Source organism: Triturus cristatus, chromosome 4_1 (genome assembly GCF_964204655.1).
Source record: "Triturus cristatus chromosome 4_1, aTriCri1.1, whole genome shotgun sequence".
NCBI lineage: Eukaryota > Metazoa > Chordata > Amphibia > Caudata > Salamandridae > Triturus > Triturus cristatus.
In genome coordinates this window covers 289,286,326-289,311,703 of record NC_140585.1, presented here as the reverse complement: position 1 = coordinate 289,311,703, position 25,378 = coordinate 289,286,326, and the positions used below count along the sequence as shown (strand labels likewise).

General features: G+C 45.3%; 1 protein-coding gene across 1 annotated transcript in view; it reads left to right on the top strand.

Annotated features, from left to right (window-relative positions):
• The first annotated feature begins 2,066 nt into the window (after positions 1–2,066).
• Positions 2,067–25,378, top strand: part of LRP6 (LDL receptor related protein 6) — an 880,431-nt gene continuing 857,119 nt past the window's right edge. The window contains exon 1 of the mRNA XM_085652091.1: positions 2,067–2,663. Within this exon, the coding sequence (XP_085508217.1) occupies positions 2,609–2,663 (55 nt within the window). The 5' untranslated portion in view covers positions 2,067–2,608. The remainder of the gene's footprint in view (positions 2,664–25,378) is intronic.

Genomic DNA, 25,378 nt, shown 5'->3' with positions numbered 1-25,378 from the left:
CCAGAGGCACCCCCTTTTGTACCGCTTTGTTCGCCATAAGTTGGCAGGGTATGCTCAGACGTGAGTCCCTTACTCACTTTGCCACTGGATTCAAGCAAGCCTGGCTGAAGACGGCTGAAATGCCAGAAACCGGTCCTAGGAAGCTTGTTTCCGGTCCAGGGAAGGCATGGCTTGGCAGTTCGGGCTGGACTGTTCCCATGAGGCACAGGGTCAGACTGATTTGCATATGGCCATGTCTGAACTGGGGTGGCAGAGTGGGCTAAAGAACGGTGATGGATCAAACCCAGATCTGTTGACTGGGTGTGAGTGTTTGATTGGTTCTAATGCTCCGTCCATCACCACCCCCTTTTGTACCCTAGATTCCTTATAAAGCTTTTTTTTTTATCATCACGACCTAGGCCTAGAACAAATATCCACTTGTTATTGAAGTGAACCCGATCATGTGCCCTTTCGTAAGGCTCCTAAAACTCATCTATTTCAGCACTAGGGTATCTTATTTTGCTCTCTGTGGTCCTTCTTAATGCTAGGCAGTACACCCGTGGGTATTAGTGCACTCTGTTGCCTGTTTTTTCAGCCATACGGAGATTTGTTGGGGTGTACAGGATAATGAACCTCGACTGGGATTCGAGCCTGGTTCCCTAAGGTGCATGGTCGGAAGCAAGGCCATTACGCGCCATCGCTTTTCGTTATAGCTGGGCTCGAGTTTCCAAGACGACCTCAACTTAAGCCACGCCGCTTCTCGAGCTTTCAGTGGCTCACCCACCTCTAATATATAAAATGTATTAATGTTAAACCTTATTATATAATTTCTGAAGCTCTTCTAAAGAGGAGGGCTGGGAGCGTCTTCTACCTAGGGTACAAATTACGTACTTTGTCAGTCATTACTCTCCCTAGAACTAAAAGTGTTTGATCACTGTAGTGCTTAAGTGCAGCATAAATGAGAATCATGCTAAATTAGGGTACAAATTACTAATTTTGTCAGTCATAACTACTCCTAGAACTAAAAGTGTTTCGTCACTATAATGCTTAGAAGTCTACCGTAACTGAGAACCTTGCAATTATAACACTAAAACGACCCCCCTACCTCTTAGCCAAAAGAGCAAATTGTGGAAATAAAAGGAAAGAAAGAATTTAGCACTTAAGATACCAGCAAACAATTCCTGAATCAATCCTGCTCATTGGTCTTTTTCCCCTATTGTTCAGCTTGACTACAAAACGCACCATTGCATGGTGGGATGTGTAGTGCTATCTCGCATTATTTACTTAACGCCATAGTCTAGGCAGAAAGAACGTGACTGAAATAAACGCACCGACCAATTGCTCCACGGATTTTAATAACCGTTTACTTGTCCTCTTAATTTCAGCCAGGGGGAAAAAAATCACGAGTGGAAAAAAACAACACAGTTTCGCGCAAGGTCAAGTATTATCCGCCTAGTTCCTCGGGAGTATCGAGTTGTGATTCTTGAACGGCCGGCCAAGCGTGGCCAAATTTAAAGCCAGGTGTTCTTTGTAATAACAGGAGGAGGAGGTTAGCTTTTCACCTCCCTTCCCAGGTCTCTGTTTGGTAACAATCCCTGCGCCTTTCCAGGGCTGTCGCGTTTCTATGACCACCAGGGCTTTAAGTGGGTAGGGTCCTGCCGGTGAAAAAGCAAGCCTTGAAACGGTTCTCTATCGGGCTCTCCGTTTTTGCCCTCACCATCAGGGAGAAAAATAAATCTTAACTCTAGTCTGCAGTTCCATCCTTTGATGTAACTTTAAAGAGGTTTGTTATAATACTTTCACAGTCTCATCACTTCAGAGCAGAAGCATTTTCAATATTCTATAGAACGCTTATTTATCTTATGCAACTATTACCAATTGACAACGCCAATAGTCCTGGCTTGTTGTCTGTATAATGTTACTTGTATTATATATCTGGATGCAATGACAGAAGCAACAAAATACCAGTGGGGCGTCACACTATGCGGAGCACAGATTTTTAGCCTAGGTGTGTTTAGGTCACGCCTTCAATTATATCGACCACGCCCCTTTGAGAGACCCATCAGTTTTATCATCCCACTTTCTATGACACAAATATAGAGCTGCGAGAGAGGAGGCTGTCCACCACACATCACCTACCAGGAGCAACCCTCGTCAGCCATCCTCCTCACTCGAGCAGCCGGCTCCGACTGGCAATGCGGCGCCGGAAGGCCGATTAGAAGTAGTGCCGACGCCGCTAAAAGACTGGGATGGAAAAGTAGTCCCTGGGAATTTCGAAGCAACCAGTCGGATATTCCCTTCAGATCCCATTTTTGCAAGGCACGGATTCGGTGGATAATGTCTCAATTTTTGTGACGTTTCCTCGACCGGGGTAGCAGCCGTTTGGGCGCCGCGCAGGGATACGGGGGCCGAGTCCCCTGGTGTCCGTGCGCACGGTCGGCCCTGCAGGAGGGGGAGGTGGAGCCAGAGCGGCCGATCCACCAGCGCCATGGAGGAAAGCAGACAGCAGGACCGGGCCCCACCGACAACCACCACAACAACAGGACCCGCGCTTCGGTGGGAGAGCAGCGCCTAGAGCGTTCGGAGCACTGTGGCCATGTCACGGGGCCGCTAGAGTACGCGGGGAGCCATGGGCGCCTTGCTGAGGAGCCTGCTGGTGTGCAACCTCTACTGCTTGCTACGAGGTGAGGGGCCCAGGGTATAGGCTGCAGACTCGGAGCTTGTGGGGCAGATATGCTTCCTAGTCATGGCGGAGCACCGTTAGGGAATGGGTGCATTTGATGGGTGAGAGCATGACCAGCAGGCTTTGGAGGAGCGTCGCCCTGTAGGTGAATCATTGAGTCTGTTGAACGAGGAGGCCAGCGTCATCTAGGTGCAGGGTCTCTCATTGGGTTGGAGACGGTATCCCGGTGGACCTTGTGTAGAGGGACTGTGTGAGCGAAGTGGGTAGGGGAAGGTACGTTCAGTGTTTAGGGAATAAAGAGTCATGCAGGGGAAAAAAAACGAGGGATGGCCACAGGGGCACTGATCTTTGGGTGGTGGTGTGAGGTGAGGGAACTGCCTGGTGCAGCGGGGACCTGTTGAGCGGGCATCGTGAGTCACACGTTTGGTGGCTTGTGGGCATTCTGTTACCCGACCGATCTGAAATGAAGGCATAGATGTGGTCTCGAAATACGGTTGAATGGTTCAGATTGTATTTTTGCTGCTGGAAGGGTAGTCCGGCAGTGGTAACGGGGTGAGGGAGACTTTGATGCTTCTTTTAGTATAGAGAAGGAAGCTCTTGTTGTTCCCAGGATTGTTTGGGGGGTTTTCTTGTGTATTGGCACCAGATTTTGGTATAGTCGCTTTTTTATACCAGTTTACCTTTTTTGGAGGGAGTTTGTTACCGGCATTACAATGTAACGTTTGTAGACTATTTTTGTCGTTCTCCCCTAATATTTTTGCGAATAAGGAGAACGACAAAACCCGTTTAGAGTCTTACTATCATATTGTTATACAGCACTCCAACGCCCTAGATGCTTGCTTTGTGCAATATTGAAACTTGTAAATATATGTAAAATATCTACATCGGTGGTAACGAGTGAAAAGGCTATATGGGTACCACTCAAAATAGTAGCATGCAGTGGAAGCACATGTGATGGTGGCACCAGAGCCGCATGGCATTAAGGACAGTACTCCTAGGTAGATGAAGTGAGTTGATACACTGCCATGGAAATGGTATGGCCTCGGGCATGGGCCCTACGGGGAAAGAGTCTGCAGACTTTCAGTACCATGATGCAATTTTGAGCAGAACACATGGGTCTATATTGTGCTTGAGAATTGGTTGCCCGATAACACAGCATCGAAATGATTTTCACTTGGTGTATACTTCAGGCTGGACTCAGTCAAGTTCATTATAGAACGGTGGTACTTGTTAGGAGGCTATATGTGCACGTGTATTAAGGATTCACGAGGAGCAATATTGCAGCGAAGGATTGCACTGCTTTTGACATGCATTGGAATGAGTGCGTTAGCGGCAAATGCATGTTCAGTAGTCTGAATTTGGTGGTGTCACCAAATGATTTTATGATAGCTGTTGTGGAATTGTAAATTTTGAGCATAGTGTGTGATGTATGGGAAGTGAGGCTGTAATGGTAGCATCATTGGATAAGGCAGGAGGAGATTAGCATAGAAACATACAGAGAATAATCTATTATCATCCTTTGTATTGCGCAGGGCTGTCGCCCATAAGGATATCTGGAGGCTGGTGTCGCCGTCGAAGAGCTAGGTCTTGCGTTTCTTTCTGAAGATTGCAAGGGAAGGTGCTGTTCGGAGGTGAAGTGGCAGGTTGTTCCAGGTCTTGGTGACAAAGTAGCGCCCTCCTTCCGCTGCGATGGATGCAGGTGTGTGGGTGAGTGAGGCGGAGCGCAGGTGTCTTGTGGGGAGGTAGAAGCTTAGTCAATGTAGAATGGTCTATGGTTGTGTAGAGCTTTGTATGCGAGCGTGAGGATCTTGGGCTGGCATCTCTTCTGGATGGGTAACCAGTGGATGTTTCTGAGGTGAGGGGTGATATTGGTCCTTTTGAGAAGGTTCAGGATGAGTCTGGCTGCAGTGTTCTGTATGGTCTAGAGTCTTTTTTTGAGGAGCTGGGTGGAAATTCCAGTGTAGAGGGCCTTGCCATCGTTGAGGCGGCTGGTGACAAGGGTGTGCATGATGGGCTTTCTGTTGGGTAGGATCCATCAGAAGATTCGGCGGAGAGTGTGGAAGCAGGAGGAGGTTTCTGAGTTGACTTGTCTTTTCATGGTCAGTTGGCTGTCGAGGATGATGCAGAGGTTGCGTGCATGGTCTGTGAGAGCCGGGTGTTGGTCCGAGTTCTGCTGGCCACCAGCTGTGGTCCCATGCATAGGAGTTAATCCAGAAGATCAGTACTTCTATCTTGTCTGAGTTTAGTTTGCGCCAGCTCTCTCTCATCCATTTGGCTACGTCTGTCATGGCGTTGCAGAAGTTGAGTGTCGTCAGCGTAGGAGATTATGATGAGTCCGTGTGATCTGATGATGTCTGCAATGGGGTTATGTAGATGTTGAGCAGGGTGGGGCTGAGGGATGACCCTTGGGGTAAGGTAAGCAGCATGCGATGTTCTTGGGTCAATCGGGGTCAACAAAATAGGATAGTTGACAGATGTGAGTGGGGAGAAAATTTTAGGATGGGGAAGTGTAGTATTGTTTTGGACTGTCATGTAGATAACCGGCACCGAGGATGTATGTGTGAAACTGGAGCCGGTAGAGAGAGAGCCTGCATCACTTACAAAGCCCTAATAATGCCATATCTGACTATCTGGCTTGAGAAATTGAAAATCTCTGCTGGTCATCGGGGCTGAGGAATTCAGAATCCTTCCTCCTCGAGATCCCTATACTTAAAAGTGATGTGTGAAGCAGTCCTTCTCTGACAATGCAACAAAGATCTGAAATTCACTTTCACTACCCCTTTGCATGACCACCTGTCTTGCAACTTATATGAATGATGTCAGAATCCTCCTATTTTAAAGACCATTTGGTTGTGACTGATATATTTGCGTATGTTTTCTGTATTACGTTCCATTGTGTAACTTCTCGTGATTGGGCATGACTGCATTGATTTGGTGCTTAGTTTGTAATGGTTGATTAATTGATAAGAAACTCAGACTTGAATATTTTGTGAAATGCTCTTATGTCCTTTGGTTGCAGTAGCAGAAATCTGCAATAAATATATTTGAATGCTAACCTGTAAAACTGGAAGACATTTGCATTGGATTGCTAATTCAGAGGATACAAGTTAATGTTTAAAGTCTATTGAACGTGGTGTGTGAAAAGCTGGGAACTTTGTGCTTGGTGATGAGATACTTTTTGAAGCTCCAGGTGTGCATTAAGAGCTAGTTGTAAAATGTTGTGTGTGGCTTGTAGATTATTAAGTTGGGTTGATAGCATGGGTAGTGGAAGTATTCAAAGCAAATGGAGCTGGGCTAAACTTGTAATTTGGGGCATAGTATGTGGTATAGGATTGCGTGGCACATTTGGGACCTGAGGTCAGTTCATGCTTGTAATGCTAAATTGGAACCGTGGTGGAAATGATGTGCTTTAGGATGAGTTGGCGAACTTATGAAATGCTGGCATGGAGTAGGGTTTTAATTGAAGGGGGGTAGAGCACCCGGAAGTAAGTATACTTCGGTAAAGAAGCAGCAGCAGAATGTGAAATATTGGAATGGAAGTGGTGGTCAAGTGGGAATAGCACGAAAGGCAAGGGTGGAAAGAGGTGGTGAATAGTAAACATGAGAATTTTTTCTGGGATTCTGTGGAAAATGTCAGATGCAAGGGCTATCCTGAAAAAAGTGAACAAAGACTAATTTCAAGGTTCTGCTTGCGGGTGAGGGCACTGGTTGCGGTAGAAGAAAGGAAAGAAGCTGAAGGGTGTGTTAAGTGTTTAGGTTCCCAGCTTGATACCGATGATCGTGATGTTTAGCTGGGTGAGGTTTCCGCTAGTACTCCTGAAGTAGGGTGTGAACCTCTGTAGCTCTAGAAAGATTGAACAAACGTTAACATCTATGGGGAATTATCTGGGCCAGTCATCTTGAGTAACGGCTGAGTTGATCAAAACAAACTCTAGACACCTAAAATACCATAATTTTCTTCAGACGTTTTAAAGTTGCACAGAGGGTATTGCTTTTATTAATTTTATTTGCTTTACTGTTTCTGCCATGCCCATGAAGGCATAGGCTTGCTTTTGAGAGCAAGTACAGTGGAGATGTTTTTTGGCTTTGCATCTCGGAGTATTGACATTTCTGTCGGGATAGCCAGCATAATGAAAAACGTTCTGAAAATCTGGTTGTATTGACATGTCGTTCTGCTTTTTAAAAAAAAAAATGAAAGTAGGATTAATTTGATGCACCTGGTCATTTTTGTGTGTATATTGTTTGGTTCTTGGGTGAGCAAGCGGGCATCAAGACTCACTGAGGATGGAAGGACCCACTTCCATTTTTGGGTAGAGTCTACCAGACAGGTTGCGAAAGACATGTTATTTTAGAGCCCACTCATTGCTTACCATAAAATAGCCCCAAGGTTCGACAGTGACCATAATGGCCTGATTCTCTCTTTGGCTGTTGATGGCTTTCTTAATGTTGCTGTCCCAGAAAATGGAGTAAGCGCCCCAAGTCTAACCTTATCTAGCAATAGGCGAAGAATAAGGTGGGACAAGCTCCTAGAGAAACCAAACTGTATCAGGACCATCTATGAGCTGGTAGCATCAGCCCTCGAAAAGGTGGGAAGACTTCTCCCACTCTTGCCCTCGCCTGACGGGTGCATTTCCCTTGGGGACATTCACCAGGCCCTGTGTAGCAATCTTGCCGAGGTATTGAACCCTGTGGTTCGGGACAGGAAAGTGAGGAGAGAAAGAGCCTCATGGTTCAACGCCAGCTGTAGGAAAGCCAAGGCAGACCTTCTCCGGGCATTTAAAAATAAGGAGGCTTTATCGGTAATTGGGGAAAAGCGGGCTGCCTATAAGCTCCTTCTTGAAAATGCCAAAATAGACTGGGACTGGGAGAACTGGTCAGAAATGTCAACCGCACTCAAAACCAGAGACTCAAGAAAATTCTGGCAAATAGTCAAACATGGCTCAGTTGAGCCTGTTCTGGCTATAGAGGGAAACATCGCGCCTGAAGTGTGGGAGGAACATTTTTCATTGCTCTACAGTGCGGCTGGGCTGGACCACTTAGGAACCCAGGTTGGGGCATTAGCCGCCCTAACCACTGATAACTCTTCCGAGATGGGAGACTTTAATTTGGAGGAATTGGAAATGGCAATTACTCGCCTTTCCTCGGGTAAAGCGCCAGGTCTTGATAAGATTCCGGGCGATCTTTTAAAGCATGCGGTTAGAATCTGGGCCCCCTACCTTTTGGTTCTCTTTAACGCCATCGTACATGGTATGGCGGTTCCCCCCACTTGGCTCGGGGCGGAGATCGTGCCTATTTTTAAAAGGGGCTCGCCTTTAATCCCGGCTAATTACAGACCGATCAGTCTGATAGACGTCCCTCAGAAGCTTTTTGCAAGGCTTCTGTTGGATCGCCTCTTGGACTGGATCGAAGACAGGGATATTTTGAGCCCCCTCCAGGCTGGGTTTCGGCAAAAGACTTCCACCATAGACCAGGTCTTTAGACTGTCCCTTTTATATTGGAAAACAATACAGCTGGAGGGTGGCAGCCTCTATACTGTATTTGTGGACCTAAGGGCAGCCTTCGACCTGGTACCACGTGGTAAGCTGTGGGAAGTGTTGGCTAGAGCGGGGGTGCCTGGTGATCTTTTGTCAATGATCATCCGCCTCCACACCAACACTTATGCTCAAGTGAGGTGTGGTAGGCATGGCGCCCTATCAAACAAGTTCCCCGTTGACAGAGGGGTAAGACAGGGGTGTGCACTCGCACCGACCCTGTTTTGCCTCTTTGTCAACGGGGTTATCGATCACCTCAATAGGGTCCCCAATTCCGATGTCCCAAAGCTGGCGGGAAGGAGGGTTCCGGCAATTATGTTTGCGGATGATACCCTCCTTCTCTCCAAGTCGCCGATGGGAATCCAGCGTGTGCTGGACGGCTTTGGGGACTTTTGTGGAGAGCACGGATTGGAGATTAATACTCTAAAGACTAAATTTATGGCCTTCAATCCGCCACCCAGGTTCCACCGTATCCCACGCATAGGGAACAACACGCTAGAACGAGTCAACACCTTTGAATATCTTGGTGTAACCCTTAACGAGGAATTGGGGTGGGGTCCGCACCAGGAGAAAGCAAGGCTGAAACTAGCGCAACATGTGGGTGGGATACTAAGGATGGTGGGGAAGAATAGGTCGACCCTCAAACCCATAGGCCCCCCACTCCACATCTACAGGGTGCAAGCCAGAGGAGCCGTAATCTATGGCAGCGAATTGTGGGGTCACAAAGTCTTGGCTAGTCTGACTAAAGAGGAGAATAGGTTTCTTAGGTGCCTAGTAGCCCTTCCTCAAAGTACACCTTTAATGCCATTAAGACTTGACCTAGGTATCAGACCCCTGGAAGAAGAAGTGGCGCTTCGCCCACTGATTTACTGGCGTAGATTATGGGCTGTACCTGAATTGATCCATTACAGACAAGGTTTGCAGGAAGTCCTTAGTCTTCCAAATTCGGGGAACATTGCCTGGTTTAAATTTGTAAGGAACAATCTGGTGGGCCTAGGTCTCGATGTGCTCTTTGGAACGACCCCCTGGATGCTTGCCCCAGGCTTCCCAAAAAGGTCTTAACCAAGTTGTATTCTAATTCTAAGGTTCCTACATTCCGACCTTCTATAACCCTAGGGTCTCTAACGCACCAATTCCTTTGTATTAAAAATGCCTACAGCTTTGAATTAATCCTGGACAATATTTACCCTGTACTAATTAGGAAGCTTTACCTACAATGGAGGCATGGGTCCCTGCCAGTACGTGCACTTACTAGTCACTGGTCTGTGTCTGCACCCAGTACTTGCCCGGCATGCAGAGTATGCGATGAAACTGAGCTGCACATCATATTTTTTTTGTCCGGGCTATAGTGAGGCGCGCAGAAAATGGATCACTCCTGTTTGTAGGAATTTGGGCTTTACCAGGTGCCACGAAGCCTTCAGAATTCTTAAGAGTGAAATGGCTGCTTACATTGTGTTTGCTGTGGCCAAATTTCTGGGGGCTTTCTGGCACAAGAGAAAGCGGTACCTGAAAATGCAAACCTGATTAATTTTGTACTGGGTTAAATTGTACTTGATTCTATGTAATTAGCAGATATATCGCTTTCCTGGTGTTCTAATGTTCCAACCTTTTTAATACTTTTTAACTATCCAATGTATGATTTTAATGTATTTATATTTCTGTTTTATGTACCTTTTATGGAGAGATTCTCCGAAATAAAGTTCTTTTGACTTGACTTGGCTTACCATTGGTTGATTTTATTGTCCCTCTCATTGGCTTGTTGCCATCCTCTTGTTTGTCCCTCCCCTGCAGCTTAGACTCTTTACAGTACTTTTGATTGGATGACTTTTGTCCTTCCGCTGCTCACTTTTAGGGAACTGCTTTTTTCCTTTTCATCCAGCATTTCATGAGTGCATGTGTGTTCTAGCTCTCTCCTTCGTGTGCTGCTTCATCTCTCCAATAATGCCTCTTCGCTGTGTTTCTCATCACCCCTCCTAGCTTGTATGTGAAAGCATAGAAACATTCACATTTTTATTGGGGGTATGGTTGCCTTGTGGAAAAGTGTATGCTCAATACAGTAGCCGTGCCTAGCTTATGGTGACAAAGGCTTTTAGACCTGATTTGCTCATTGTAAATCATCCAAATTCCATATGTATAATCTGTTTATTATGAAATGTTTCGCCAAAGGCAGTAGGGCCGATTATTTTTTTTATTAAATGCCTATGTTAAAGCCAAGAGGCTTTTAATTGTGGATTGTTGCAGCTTGCAGACATGTACTTGAGGCATGAAATGTCTGATTACATTTGCAGACAAGGATTTTAGTTCTGATTGATCCTTTTGATAAACCCTAGAGGTTGAGTATTTTTGCTACATCTTCAGAAGGCCTGAAATGCTTTTTTTTTTTTTGCCAGGATCTAGTAATAAAAATAAAGCAATAGGAAATAAATATACATAAGTATAGGGATTTGGGTTTGCCCCCTTCTGTAACATTTACTCTCTGCTACCTTCCAGGATGATGCACAGCGCAATCTTTGCCTCTAAATCAAGAGACTATCACGGAATGGTGTTAGCCATAGTGTATCATTGTTTTACCATTCCATGATGTCCAACCACTTGGTTTCAAATGTTTAAGCCATGCTAAAACTTCATACCAATAATAAAGTATATGCAGTGCCATTGCAAGATGGCCATCTGTTGCTCTGTTTGTTTTTTGTTATTGCAGTCATACAAATGCCATGTTTAGGTGACATGTTTTTCTTTTTAGTTTTATTTAAATTGTCTTGCATATGTTGTGGAGTTTATGTTTTATTGTGGTTGGATACATTGATTCATAAGTGCACGGATGATGGTGAGCTGAGTGCTTAAACTAAACCTATCGACTGAAGAGGCACTTTCATTCATAAGCCTGACCCGTTGCCATTGGAAATGCTTGTTTTCTGTGCTAACACCACATTCTCTCGTTTCTTTCTTTTTTTTTTTTTTGCTCGCTTTCAATTACTCCCCTGTGCCACACCCACAGATTCGTTAAGATTTTCTTTGGCTGCCTCTGACTGGCGCTGTCCAGTTCATATGAATATAACTTTAAGAATGCGCTGGCTTATAGTCCAGCAGAAAATCATTTATGGTGCTTAAAGAAGCAGGTCCCAGTTAGTATAATATATGTCCTGGATCAATAAAAGTTGTCATGCCCACAGCTTTATAATAAACAAACATGCAATTAGGATTGGATTTGTTTCTATACCCTTTGAAGAAACCATGTGGTGTGAAACTACTCTGGCTTCTCTAAAAACTTAGATGGATATCCTTCTTTTTTTTCTTTTTTTTTTTTTTTTTTTCTTTTGTAGTATGGAGCATTGCACCATTAGTAGTATGATGATTTTGAGGTCTTAATATTTCATATGCCTTTCTGTTTGTATTTTTTAAAAAAAGATGCGATTTTCGTTTTTATTCTTACTTTAATCGCACTGAAGCATTAGCATTATTGCACATTTACACATTTTAAACACACTTCCAATTTGATATTGTTGTACATTGTACACTTCTCCAAACTGTTCTAGTAAGTATAGCCTTGTTCTGAAGTTGGTACAACGAATGGAGAACTGCAGAAATGAGCGAAGTAAGTTGTTTTACCCTAGTTTACTGCAACATCTCAAGGTCTTCTTGTGTTCTTCACATGGGAAGAGCCGGACACTGGCTAATTAGTGCCTTGTGTAGTTTCTACTTTACTACATGATCTTTTGTTCTCCATGTCTTTTCAACGAGAAAGCCCATAGGTATTGCTTATGAGAGCTATTGGTTTTGACACTGTTTTGTAGCCGTGCTGTATAGCAGCCCAGCTGCTGCACAGCCTGGCTAAAACAAGCATTGGCATAACCAAATATTTCTTGCTTTTGGGACCTTATAAGTATTTAGTTATGCAGCACAATATCCTTGGTGCAACAACATCAACTGTTGCATGGCTAAACACATATAAGGTCCCAAAGGCGAGACCTATTGGCTATGCCAATGCTTGTTTTCTATTTGATGGAAAGGTTTAGGTCTTCAAACAACGCCAGTGAGTGGTTTGCTGCACAAAGGGCCCAGGGCTGCGATGAGGCTAGAACAAGGAGGCTGTGCCCGAGAACTGCCTTTTGCTTGTAACATGGAAAGGGTTCAGAATATCTGCATTCATCTGTATTTTATTAATCCCACCAAACATCAGCATGAAGAATCCCAATAAACATCTACGTCAACTCACATACCTCAACCACTCTCCCACCCCACTAATGTTAACACCCAACTGCTATTCATTTCATCTGCCCCAAGGAAATTCTAGTGAATGCATGGAATAGTTGCTTGAGTCACTAAACAAACTAACACCAATAACTTGACTAGCCACTAACCTCGGGTTCGGTAACAGCATGCTGCCCAGGGTAAAGCGCTTCAGCACCTCGTCAGGCTGTAGTAAGTGTTATATAAATGCAATTACAATTTACCAAGGAACCCCAGAAATGGATTTCTGAGGCTTAGATATCTGTGTGAGTGAGAAGGGGTGGGGGTTAAAGAGCGAGAGAGGGGGAGAAAGAGAAGGCTTTGACTGTTGAAGAGAGGCTAGAGAGGGCGGGGCAGGCAGAGAACAAGACAGATGGAGAGTCAGAGGAAGGCGAGCAGGAGGGAGACAGTGAGTGACAGGAAGTAAGTGTGTAGAGAGAGATCGGGGGTTGGGTGAGGGAGTGGGCTGAGGGCAAGGTGTGTTTAGGAACATCAAAGGTTCTTGAAATGAAGTGACGTCATTTAAGATGGAGTAGGTGGGAGAGAAGTGTCATGGCGAGGTGCGAAGAGAGATGAGAGAGGTGGGATTGGTAAGGGCAGAGAGAGGTAGGCGACAACGTAAGGGAGTGAGTGATGAAAAAGGACAATGCAGATATAAAAATAGGAAAGGGAAAGAGAAGATGTGGGTCTGAGGAGATGGTGAAGTGAAGGAGAAAAGGGGGCGAAGAGAGCACAAAGTAGAAACAGGACCAGGGAGAAAAAGGGTTCAGAAGAGTGATGAGCAGGAGATGTAAAGGGGGACAGAGTGGCGGGAAACTGGATTGAAAAAGACAAAGGGTGGAGACGGGGCAAAGTATGAAGAGAGCTGAGGTTGAGAAGACAGGGAAAGCAATAAGAAAGGGAGGAGCTAGTGAGACCATGTATGATGTCCTGGCTCGTTCACGTATGCAGCGGAGATTCTGGGAGGGTGAGGGGAGGAAAAGTGGAGATGGCCCGTGAGCAAGGGAAGAGAGTCTAGAATGAAAAAACAGCGAGAATAAGGGGTCTAAGAGGGGAGAGAAAGATGTCAAGGGAGCAGGAGAGGGTGAGAAAAGGCACTTCATGCGTGTGTGTGAAAGAGTGGTAGATTGGGTCGACAGGAACAGAAAATAGTTAGGGAGAGCATCAAAGAAAAAGAAGAGATACCCCGATAAAGAAAGGGATGAAACAGAGAAGATACGATGGTAAGTCAAAGGGGGAAGATAGATGGTGACTGAGAGAGCAGGATAGAAAATGAGAAAGGGGAACGACAGGCTGGAAAATAAGAAGCGTGGTGGCGACGGAGAAGAGTGTTAGAAAGCAAGGGAGCGGACATGTAGGAAGGAACGGAACATGGAAGGGTGACAAACCAGGGAAGAATGAAGAGAGGATGTTTGAAAACAAGAACAGGGAATACCTTTTGTAGGCAGAACTCCTTAAAATCATACGTTCAACCCTATCAACAGACGCCATTCAGATCTTTCTTGTGGCGATTACATATGATTGCAGCACCCAAATTATAGTTTTGGCCTGCAGGTGGCGATAGGCGACCGCGTCCAGAAATTAGTTTGGGGATGGTAACTTGTCTCCGTTACATCCCCCTTTTGAGTGTGCTCAAAAGTGTGATAAGGGCCCCACACAAAGTTTGTGGCATTTAAAAACAAGCATTTGCAATGCAACAGGTCTTGCATTTACGGGAGTTTGAGCTATTGGCATTGTAAATGACAATGCCTTTTATTTATGTTTTGGTTTTTAAAACATAAAATAAAAGGCATTGTCATTTACAATGCCAATAGCTTCCTTGCGGAAATTTCGAGACCTGTTGCATTTTCAATGCTTGTTAGATGAGCTTCAAAGACTTTTGAATGGAAGCATTAAAAGAAAACCTCTCATAACTGTACCAACAAATAGGTCTTTTTTTCTCACCAGGCACATGGCATGCATGATTAGAAGCTGTGTAGAAATAGCGCTTTGCGGTACTGTGGTAAACACTAATGTACTGGAATCTTTATTTGAATCCCTTTCGGAGCAGTCAGTAAAAGTGGCAAATATAATAGAAAAATTGAGAAGTTAACATGCACCTTTTGGTTTCACTTTTCCAAAATTATCCTACATAACATCCTACTGAGCAATGTGCTGGGGGTTACTCACTTGGTGCACATGGGGTCTAAGTTTATACTTTTTGACAGGGCTGTTTTAAATTACCAGTCCGGCCCTGGACGTGTTCCAGAGTCGAGTCAATGACAAAGAAGTGGTCCAAATGCTACGTTCAGAAGGGGGAGGGTGTGGCTTAACGGCCAGTGCAGCCGACTTGGGCGCTGAGAGATCCAGGTTTAAGTCTCGTCGTGTGCTCAACATCCTGTGATTCTGGGCAAATCACTTCCCCCCTGCCTACGGACAGCGCCTACAGACCCTTACAGGTTATTAGCGGCGCTATACAAATCCAAGTATAATATTATAGTATAATTATTAAGAAGAGAAAGAGGCAGCCAAAAGACGAGGATCAAATGTCCAAGCAAAATGGAAAATGTGGCCTAGAAGGAGACTAGATAAGAGGGGGGGTGTAAGGAGTGGCCCGAACGCTACTCTTAAAAGCTGATGAAACACAACTAGTAGAAATGGACAAAGTATTGAGGAACTATATGCAGCCGTTCCAGGCGTTCTGAATTTCCGGTACCGACGGGAATCTCTGTACGCAATTACGAGTTTGCAGACCAAGAATTACTTGGCATAATTCTGCATGGAAAGCTGCATGTTTAAAGCTACAGATCACATTTTTAATGAAACTGCACTACAGCAACGGCCCTGATATAATATTAATGGCCGCCGAGCAGCACGGTAGCAGCAGAAAGCCTTTTGGGCTCTTACTAAATTAATTATTTGCAGGGAAAGGATCCCATACCCCCGGCAGCCTCCGAGGGATCAGTGAGAGCCGGACTCCGGAGGCGCTCATTAGCGACCATCAAATGTCAGAGACCGGGAGGACAGAAGAGGCCTGACAGGGAAGGAGACACAGCGACACAGAGATCTGGAAGGGAAGGGGCGCGAGAAAGACTGGGACAGCGAGGTACAATGATGGAAGAGGTGGTGACGGAACGGGCACAAAGAGGGGGGAGAGGGCGCGAGGTAGACGGGGACTGCAGGTTAAACGGGGACCGCGATGTACAATGATGGAAGAGGTGGCGACGCGAGAAAGGGAGCGGGCACAAAGAGGGGAGAGGGCGCGATGTAGACGGGGACCACAGGTTAGAGAGAGGAAATGATGGAAGGCTCGTGAGAGAGAGCAGGATGGAATGGGGAGAGCGGGAGAGATGAAGAGCAGTAAATTCAGACATAAGCGAAGAGCGAGCGAGAGAGAGCAGTAAATACAGACATATGCGAAGAGAGAGAGAGAGCAGTAAATACAGACATAAGCGAAAGGGAATGGAGTCGTAAGAGAGACAGAGGCCTAGGAAAAGGAGGGGAGCCAGGTAGAGAACAAATGCGTATTACGAAGAAAACAAGACAAGCCCGGCTTCTAAAGTGCTCCGGACGCGAGCCCGCCGCGCGAAAGTGAAAGCAAATTTGTCACGACGAGACGCGGCGGAGCGCATTCCAGGCGGGGGAGCGGACCCTTTGAAGTATGATGCCGAGGGCGCCAGTGGGCTGAAGCGCTTCCCCAAACGGATTGCATGGCGGCACGATGCACGTGATTGTGCGCGTGCTCGCCATGCAATCCACTTTTGGGAGCACTTTGAAATGCCCCTCTTGAGTCTCGCATAGCGATTGCGTAAACGCAATAGCTAGACGAGACCTAAACATATTGTGTGGCAAGAATGGCAAAATTATGGGACAAGAAAATACAAATTATGGAGCATGTTGCCACATATACAATGACAATGTTCTTTTTTTAACACCAAAGCAATCGGCAAATAAAACAAGCATTGCTTAAAAGCGGATATCCATTTCTCTCAGCGAGTGTGCTCAGACGGAGTGACAGACGCCAGAAGGACGGAGGCAATGACAGGCAGAGGTGCGAGCGAGGAGGCGCGCGCTAAAAGGAAATAAAAACAAGCTTTTGCCGCGCAGCCATGAAAGTGATCGCGGGCTGTAAGGGTGCCCGCGAGCGATGCACTTAATGAGCTATGACTAGACAGGAAAGCCAGATGGCACCTGTGCTTGTAACTGTGCGGGTAACCGCACGCTCTAGGCCACACAAAAAGCTGTGGTCGGCTTTTTGAAGCCCACTTAACTAAGTCTCGCTAGAGCAGCTCATGCGCTGGCTCAGGCGAGACCTAAAAAGGAGCTATGACCTGGCTAATGTGTTACTTTGTTTTAACTGCAATAGTGCTGGTTGTGTCAAAGCACTTTAATTTCTTTCGCAGGGAGAAAGAATAAGACTTGAATGAAGGAAGCAAACAAGCAAGAGGGGATGAGGACAACCACACAGGCAGTGGAGGGTGGAAGGTACGGGCCAACCACATGGACAACGGATATTGGATGGAAAGGCCGGGGGCAACCATGTGGACAAGAGAGGAGGAGTGTGGGCAAGCATACAGACAACTGTGGTTGGTGAGAGGGGTGCGGCAACCTCACGGACAGAGGAGAGTGGGTGGAAGGTGGCAACCACACTGACAGCAGACTGGTTTGGAGGGAATGGGGGCAAACCTACTGATAAAGGAGGGTTGTCGGAAGAGCTGAAGGCAATCAAGTGGACAACAGAGGTTGGGCAGGAAAGGGTGGGGTGCAAGCACACAGATGTTTTGATTGGGTTAGGAACTCATAGGATGGAGAAGTGCACGAGGGAGACAGCTGAAAAGTACACACCCTCTCGAAGAGTGCTTAAAATGAAGAGAAAACAAGCATTGACATAGTCAATAGGTCTCGCCTTTGGGACCTTATAAGTGTTTAGCCATGCAACAGTTGCATAACTAAACACTTATAAGGTCCCAAAAGCGAGACCTATTGGCTATGCCAATGCTTGTTTTAACTGCTGCAATCTATTGAAGCCTCACGGAGAACATCAAAGCGGCCGTGCGGCCGCGAAAGTGATCGCGATTAAACATCAAAGCGGCCGTGAAAGTAATCGCGATCAAGCGTGGCGCGCGCGCCCGCTCACATGCACTGTAGCTCTAGGCTGGCCTGGTAGCACTTTTTGGAGCCCTCGCAAAATGTCTCGCCAGACCAGCACATGCGCTGGGTCAGGCGAGACCTAAAAAAGCAGTTCCTGAGAAGTGGAGGGACACAATGCAGCTTGATCTAGACATGAAGAGGAAGGAAGTCTGTGGAGACGGATGAATAAGAACCGCTAAGAAATAGTGCCCCATTGTAATAAATAACATGCAGCGTATGAGCCTATGTAACCGGGGCAGTCCATTTGGAAGGTTACAAAATTTGAACAGGAGGGTCTAGTAAGCTATTTCACCAATGAAATACCGGTGTTTACCAAGGACAGTAGGAGGAGTCAATAGAAAAGATGAGAGGGGCTTCAAGCCCATATTCTGACCACAGCATGTCTCGAAGCACTGCCTAGGCGAGACCTAAAAATGAGTGAAAACGTTGCCATCCAATTGTAAGCAATGGGTGACCTCTAAGCCCCCTTAACAAACGATCTCACAGGAGATCGCCCATGCACTGCCTTAGGCTAGATCTAAAAACTGTATAAATGTAGTGCCAGAATGTAACATATTGCATGCTGCAGCTGACCAGGAGTGTGAAGCTCTGGTCCATTGATATGGTAATTCATATGTAGCTTATTTTTTGGTCCTTTGCATTAAACTTGTGTTAGACATCTGAGGATTCCCAAATGTTTGTTTTAATTTACAGTATAATAGCCATACTTTGCTGTGCACAGTTGAACTGTTTCTGAGCTTCATCTCTCTTTAAGTACTTTGTATAATAAGTTTGCAAATTGGAGGATAAAGCCGAAAATGCTGACAACTGTGAGGTTGCAATGGGCTGTTGGGAATTGGCACCACTAGGGTGAATAGCATTTGAGCACAGTAGGCTCCTAATTTGATGCTGGTTAAGGTGGTGCTGGAAAGAAGATGAGAGGCTTTTTAATATGAGCATGCCTCGTTTGATCATAATTTATGACTCCTGGAACACGTTTATTTTGACATGTTTTAAGTCCCCCTTCTTGGAGTTGCAGCTTTTATGAGCAACAGCCTGTCTTATCTCCTGGAGGTAATGTATTGGTTTCTGTGTCCAACCTGACACACTTTTTAAAATTATTTTTTTAGTTGTTCTGTTGTATAGTATGATTGTTAAATATTTTTATTACTATGGATAAACAAACTGTTCTAACAGTGCCAGCCAGTAGGATTTTAATTGCTGGTTTGTTTAAAAAAAAAAAAAAAAAATCTTATTGTGTAACAAGTGTGTATAGCTGGAAAAAGAAAATAATAATTTGAGTAAACTCTCAAAGCATTCTGTCGTGTTCACTGTGATTTGGCTAGTTATATTTGAAGTTAATGTGGACATTTTAAGTGATCTGAGAGAGCAGTTGTCTTCTTTGATATAAGCATCACTTTATATGCTCCTATAATGTAGTAATAGAACCATTCCGAAATGGAATGAGCAGCAAGTTTCTAAACTTGAAAATATTCAAAGCAATTGGTTGTTCGACCTCACACATAGTATAGGCTTCTATATTGATTAGGTACGTCTTATCTTCGTACAGGTTCTCGCACCTTTAAATATTTTCCAAAAGTGTCTTGCAGAAAAGCGGCAACTTCTTGCTATTATTTTTATCCAGTTCACGAAATTAAGAAAGCAGTTGCATTTGGGGGGAAAAAAAGCATTAAATCTCGAAATAGCCACAAAGTGATTTCATTGTGGCCTGTAACTTGTCTTCATTTAGAATGAAGCATTTAAAACGCAAAAGCCGCACATAGCTCCTTCCAAGGTGTTAAAGAAAATCTTGTGAGTTGAAGAGGCAACTTTGAAATGTTGTGTTGCTTGTTGAGGATTGGGACGGATCAGTGACTGTACAATACCTGAATACAATAGATTATGCGTTAACATTATTTTGCAGGGCTGTACGGAAGAGATGTGAGATATCTCTTTCTGGGTGTTGGGGTCTGAGGTGGCCAACTGTGCAGTTTTTTTAGACCAAGTGACTTTTGCTGACCAATTTAATCATAAGAAGAGAAGTTTTCACCTGTCATGAGGGAGCCCATTTCAGTGGAAGGTATCTATACGTCTAAGGATCTGATACTCCGTTGAATACAGTGGCATTGATAGGCAGGTAGGTGGCTGCTTTTCGGATCACTGTGCTCCTGATAATAGACATCAGAAGACAACTTGAGTTAGCCTTGTGAGGTGTGTTAAATAACTACAGTGGGGCTGGCAGGCAGCAAGCTGACTTGTGGGTGGGAAGCTGATCATTTTATCCAAGGTGGAGTGAAACTCCTGTAGGAGACCAGAAATGAGTCTGCTGTAGTAATCCAGATTGTCATGCTACTAAAGTCATAATAGCAAGCAATGTTGGTGAATTTTAAGGGTGTTTGGGAACTGTAGCCAGTTAGAATTGGCACTGGAGCTGAGGAGGGATAACTAATCTCATACTGAGGTCAGTTTCCAGGCTGAGGTTCCTTAATTGGGTAGACATTAGGCCATAGAGAAGTGCGTGAGTTAATAGCAGATGTGCGGAAACAAAATATCAGTCTTGGACTTTGTCAGAGATTTAAAGCTTTCCCGTTGCCTGAGATAGTGTGAGATTCTGATTTGTAGGTGGGAATCGGAATGATGCAAAAGAGTAAGTTTTTTTTGTTGTTTTTTGTTGTTGTTTTTTTTAACTTGGAGGTTTATAAAAGTCAAACGAGGAGGTAATGCCACTGAGGAATGTGGGGTAGAGGGAGAAAAGATAAGGTCAATACTGAGCCTTGACGGTGTGGGCAATGCATGAAAGCTCACAAGGAGAGACGATGAATGAAGAGAGAGATTAATCAAACTGATCCAGCGATGCAGTGCCAAGACCTTGGTGGTGGAGTGCGAGAGTAGGTAGCATGGCATGTTTGTCCATTTTCTACTCCCAAATAGGAGTAGATGCTGTTTTATTTTTTTTTGGTACAAAAGCTATAAGAGGACCAAAAAATTGATCACCATGTGTATGACAGTCATCGGAATTTTAAATTTATAATGTCGGAAGACCTCAGTTGGTAGTTCTGCATTTAGGGGAAGTGTGCTTTCTAAAGGGTCATCTTTAGGTGAGTATCTGCTGATGATTTCCAGTGTACCAGTCAATCGTTTGGGTGCTTGCTGATCATAGAATCCGAATTGCACTTAATATCTATATACAAGATTTAAATGGAAGATTATCCAAATTTACCTATTAAAGCTTTGCTGCTCGGAAACTAACATTAACTACATACTTGTCTGAGATGGGTGGCAGTGGGAATAAGTCTCAGGAAATAACTGGGCGAACTAGACCATCTGGAAGTGCGCCTTTAAAGGCATCACCACATTGGGGAGACCCAGAACCTTTGTGTCTGCTCTAGCCAATGAAGTAATAGGACGCCTAGAAGTGTGTCTGATATAATCTTTTCTCTTTCTTGTGAGTGCTGATTCCTGTAGAAATGTCTGTACTTAAGGATTGTCTTTGAGCCCGTGGTGCTTGATCTAGCAGACTGAAGGGATCATGCTACCACTGTTGGAATAATGTTTTTATACTCCAATCCTAAAACTGGTGGAGGAGGAAATTGTGCCGCTTCACAGAGCTCATGGTTGGGCTCCATTTGTACTGCTGCTCTGAAGCTCCGCAGGCTTTGACTAGAAAGTTATAGTCTTGAGCGATGTAAAGCGCTCTTGTTGAATATGAAACTGCAGTCACCAGAACAGACTGCCATTGTTGATATGAGCAAAAATACAAGATGTCTGGATATGGTACACTTTGTACCTTTCCTAGTTGCTTTATGGAGAAATGTGATCAACCGCGATATGGGTGGAGGCTTTTTTTTATATTACATTTGGAACTATTTCAATAGCATTGAAGCTTTACTAATCAGAACCATATTTCATTTTTTCCCCTCCTTTTGTTAAATTCCTTAATAAATCCGAGCTGCTGCGTTTTTTTTCCCTTCTTTTTCACGCTGATCGTGTTGTTGTTAAAAAAGCAAACGTATTTTTTTTCCAGGGATGACTTTCCAAATACGTATACAGTTTCCATCGCAAACTGGAGTCTGATATGGTTTGTAGAGATGTGCAGTCAGTGACACTAAACTTCAGTGTGTATACTACAGTAAACGGTGTGTGCTAGGAGACATGTTGTAGATTACTTGTACTTTATCACTGTGTTCACTGTCTGAAGTGAAGTGACTTAAGAAAATTAAGTAGAATATCTTTTGGATCTTTGCTTTATTGTGATTTTGTCTGAAGTGGGCGATAACCCTCCCTCCCCCCCCCCTCTTCTTTTATTTTTGAAAATGTTTATCAGTACACGGCTTGTATACGTTCTCTTTTATTTGCTGTTAGGCCATTCCCCCCTAGAATGCTAAGCTCTTTTTTGGCTATTTTGGGTAGCTTGTGCTTAGGAATTCTAAAGGTGGGAAGTGGGGGGGGGAAGAGTGCTCCGCAAAAAAGGGTATGTTTTCCCCCCCTAAAAATGTTATCAACGAAAGGTTTGCTATGCTAAAGTCACCAGCTTTCAGGAAAACGCAGAGGTGAAACAACATTTGTGGCATTTTTCAAAGAGGTAGCCCATTTTTAGGTCTCGGCTAGCGAAGGCTGCGCTTGCGCAGTCTCGCTCGCGAGATTTAACGTTTTAGAAGTAGGGCTTTAACCCGCCCCTCTTCTTCCCTCTTCTCCATTGGCTGGCCTCTTAAATGCTGGTCAGCCATTGGAGAAGAGCTTTGTCTCTCCAAAGAAGCCCCATCTTTTTCGGATTCGGGGCGTGTTTTTTACTTTCTTTCTCTCCTCTGGAATGTAAACATTCCAGCCAATGGCAAGAGGAGAGAAAGAAAAACACGCCCCCGAATCCGAAAACGCCGCTGCGTTTCTCCGAGGAATTTCTGCTTGACCTCAGAGAAAGGCGGCGGTGTTCATGGCTCTGTGTCTGGGGAGGAGTTACACCGTATTCCTTTGTGTGGCCTTTAAACACCCATGAGTTGTCAGGGCCAGGATACTTCGACTTTTGAGATTCCCCTGCCGTGTCTTCCCCCGGGCTCTCCCCACAGAATGCCGACCCCAGCACTCCCGGTTCTTCCAAGCTCTGATGAGCCCCGGGCTTCCTTCCCGCCAGGACCGGCGGTTACACGTACCGGTATGGTGGCAGCGCTTGTGAACCGACCTCCTGCTTTTGCATCTGAGGGGGTCGCCCTTCCACCCTCGTGCGGTTCCCCATTCTCGTCCGGTCGGGGAGGACCGTCACAGCCCTCAGCCAACCTGGTCTAATGGCCATCAAACGTGCACAACGTAAAAACACAATTAGTGCCTTTCACATCAGTGTGGTAAGTTTATCGTCGAACGTGAGCACTATTGTTTATTTCGCTCTTCTCTGCCCAGTACTGGTTTACACTGACCATATATGTGCAGTGCCGAGCAAACAGTAATTTTTAAATCAAGAATAATCGTGCTAATATGGATTACAAGCGTAACGCCTCAACATCGATAGTGGCTGGTAACTGTAACTACAAAATAAAAACTTAACCGCAAAAAAAGATTTATTTTTGCCGCATTAATAAAAAAGCTACTTCTGAGACGTTCTAACTTCTCCTTATGGTTTGAGGCCAACGCACATCACCCGTATTTCAAAGGTCTGCCCAGAGGAGCAAGGCAGATTTGACTTAAACAGAAACGAAACGCCGTGGTTGAGGGCGTCGACGGGCCCGCTGGCCGAAAACAAGCCCTCCCACTGATTTCTGCACCGCTCACTGCCACAGGCCCTCCCTCTTTCCCCATAAAACTGACGCATGGCCTTTGACCTGACGACTTGTCTTTCGAGCAGCTGGAACCCGGATGTAGTGTTCCTTGAAGACTGCCAGCTGGCAATTCACTGTAGTCGACACGTGCACAGCATGTGTGACTTCACAGCTGAAGGTACCTGCTAATGAAAAATCTCTTTTCCCCCCTTCTATTTTCATAAACCGAACACGTCATGTTTTACACTCCCTACTCCAAAGCCATCACTCGGAATCAAAGTATTTCTGTTCATTACAAGTGCTACGCTCTCCATATTTTTTACAGCCTGGTTGTTCATCTGATTTGTCTTTCTTTTAACATATGTTACGCCTAGAAGCTGGGCCCGAGCATTTGCATATTATAATGAACACAATACGATAAAACTTTTAAAATATGGAAAAAATTTTTTTTCCCAAATGCCAAGTTTACCGTCCACATTGCATACAAAATCTTCAAAACCGGTAGGTGTGTTAAGGGTTCTCCCTGTTGTGTTCTGTGTTTCTAATGTTGGTGTCATAAAGTTGTCTGCCAAGCAGCCAGTAATGGGCGCCTTGCCATCTGCTGACCAATGTATCATAAATTTCACCACAATACCAATAGCTTAGATTAAAAACAATATGAGAATCTCTGCTTCTCCACAAAAGCCGCGCACCCAATACATTATAAAATGAGGGTTCAATTACACTGCAAAGGCAGAATTTAATTTAGAAGGATGGGGCGCACACACATAAATATGCATGCGGTATACACTGTCAATCAGCAATTGTGAAGCAGTTTGTTATAAGTAATTTAAAAGCGGATGACTATTGTTCACTGAAAACCAGATCGTCAATTAGTTTAAACATGAGTCAACATTTTTAACATTAGCCCTCTGCAGGGTTTGCGGTAAGCTGTCCGATTCGGGCTAATCCCAATCCGCCATTTTAGGAGAGCAATGATACAGGCCGCTGCCGATCTCTCACAATCCTGGGCACCCCAGGCACCAGAATGCAGCTTTCAATGCTACTGCCCCTGTCAGTGTTGCAGCAGTTATTGACAATGCATGTAGGGCACGCCAGCACCCGTGGGTGTGTGTGGGTGGTTGTGTGTGTTTGTGGGTGGCTGTGTGTGTGGGGGGGGTGGCTGTGTGGGTGGCTCTGTGTGTGTGGCTGGCTGGGTGTGTGTGGCTGGCTGGGTGTGTGTGTGTGGCTGGGTGTGTGTGTGTGGCTGGGTGTGTGTGGGTGGCTGGGTGTGTGTGTGTGTGGGGGTGGGTGGCTCTGTGTGTGTGGCTGTGTGTGGGTGGCTGTGTGTGTGTGGGGGTGGGTGGCTCTGTGTGTTTGGGTGGGTGGCTCTGTGTGGGTGGGTGGCTCTGTGTGGGTGCAAATGCAATATGTCTCGCATTTGAGTGATTAAGCTATTGACATTGTAAATAACAATGCTGTTTCTTTAACCCCTTCAGCGCTCATTACGGAGCCACTCCGTCATGAGCCACGGGTGCCGTATGCTCATGACGGAGTGGTTCCGTCATGCTGCGGCCGTTGGCCGCCGCTCCTCCCACGCTGCGCTGATTCCCTGCCTCTGTGGGCGATTAGCGCAGTGAGTCATGACGGAACCACTCCGTCATGAGCACAGCTCAACCGTGGCTCATGACGGAGTGGCTCCGTCATGAGCACAGCGCCACCGCGCTGCCCCCAAACCCCCCCCCCCCCCTCCCAGCGCTGCGGCGGAATTCCTGCCGCAGCCAAGGGGTTAAATGTTTTAAAAACAAAAACATAAACAAAAATAATGTCATGAGCAATGCCAATAGCTCTAACTTTAACAATGCTGAGACCATTGCATTGTAAATGCTTGTTCCTAATTTTTGTGCTTTCAACCTACTTCCAGTTTGTGGTGGAAACCACTGTGAAACCCATGGGGGATCCCAGAAAGCTATATATTTCAAAAACTTGGTTTGGGAAAGAAATCCTGCTTTGTTTGTAATGTTATGCTAATTGAATCAGTGTAGCACTGTTGCATCTAAACGTCTTGTGACTATCGGAAGAGCACATCGCAGTATTGTTCATTGAATACTAATGCAAGA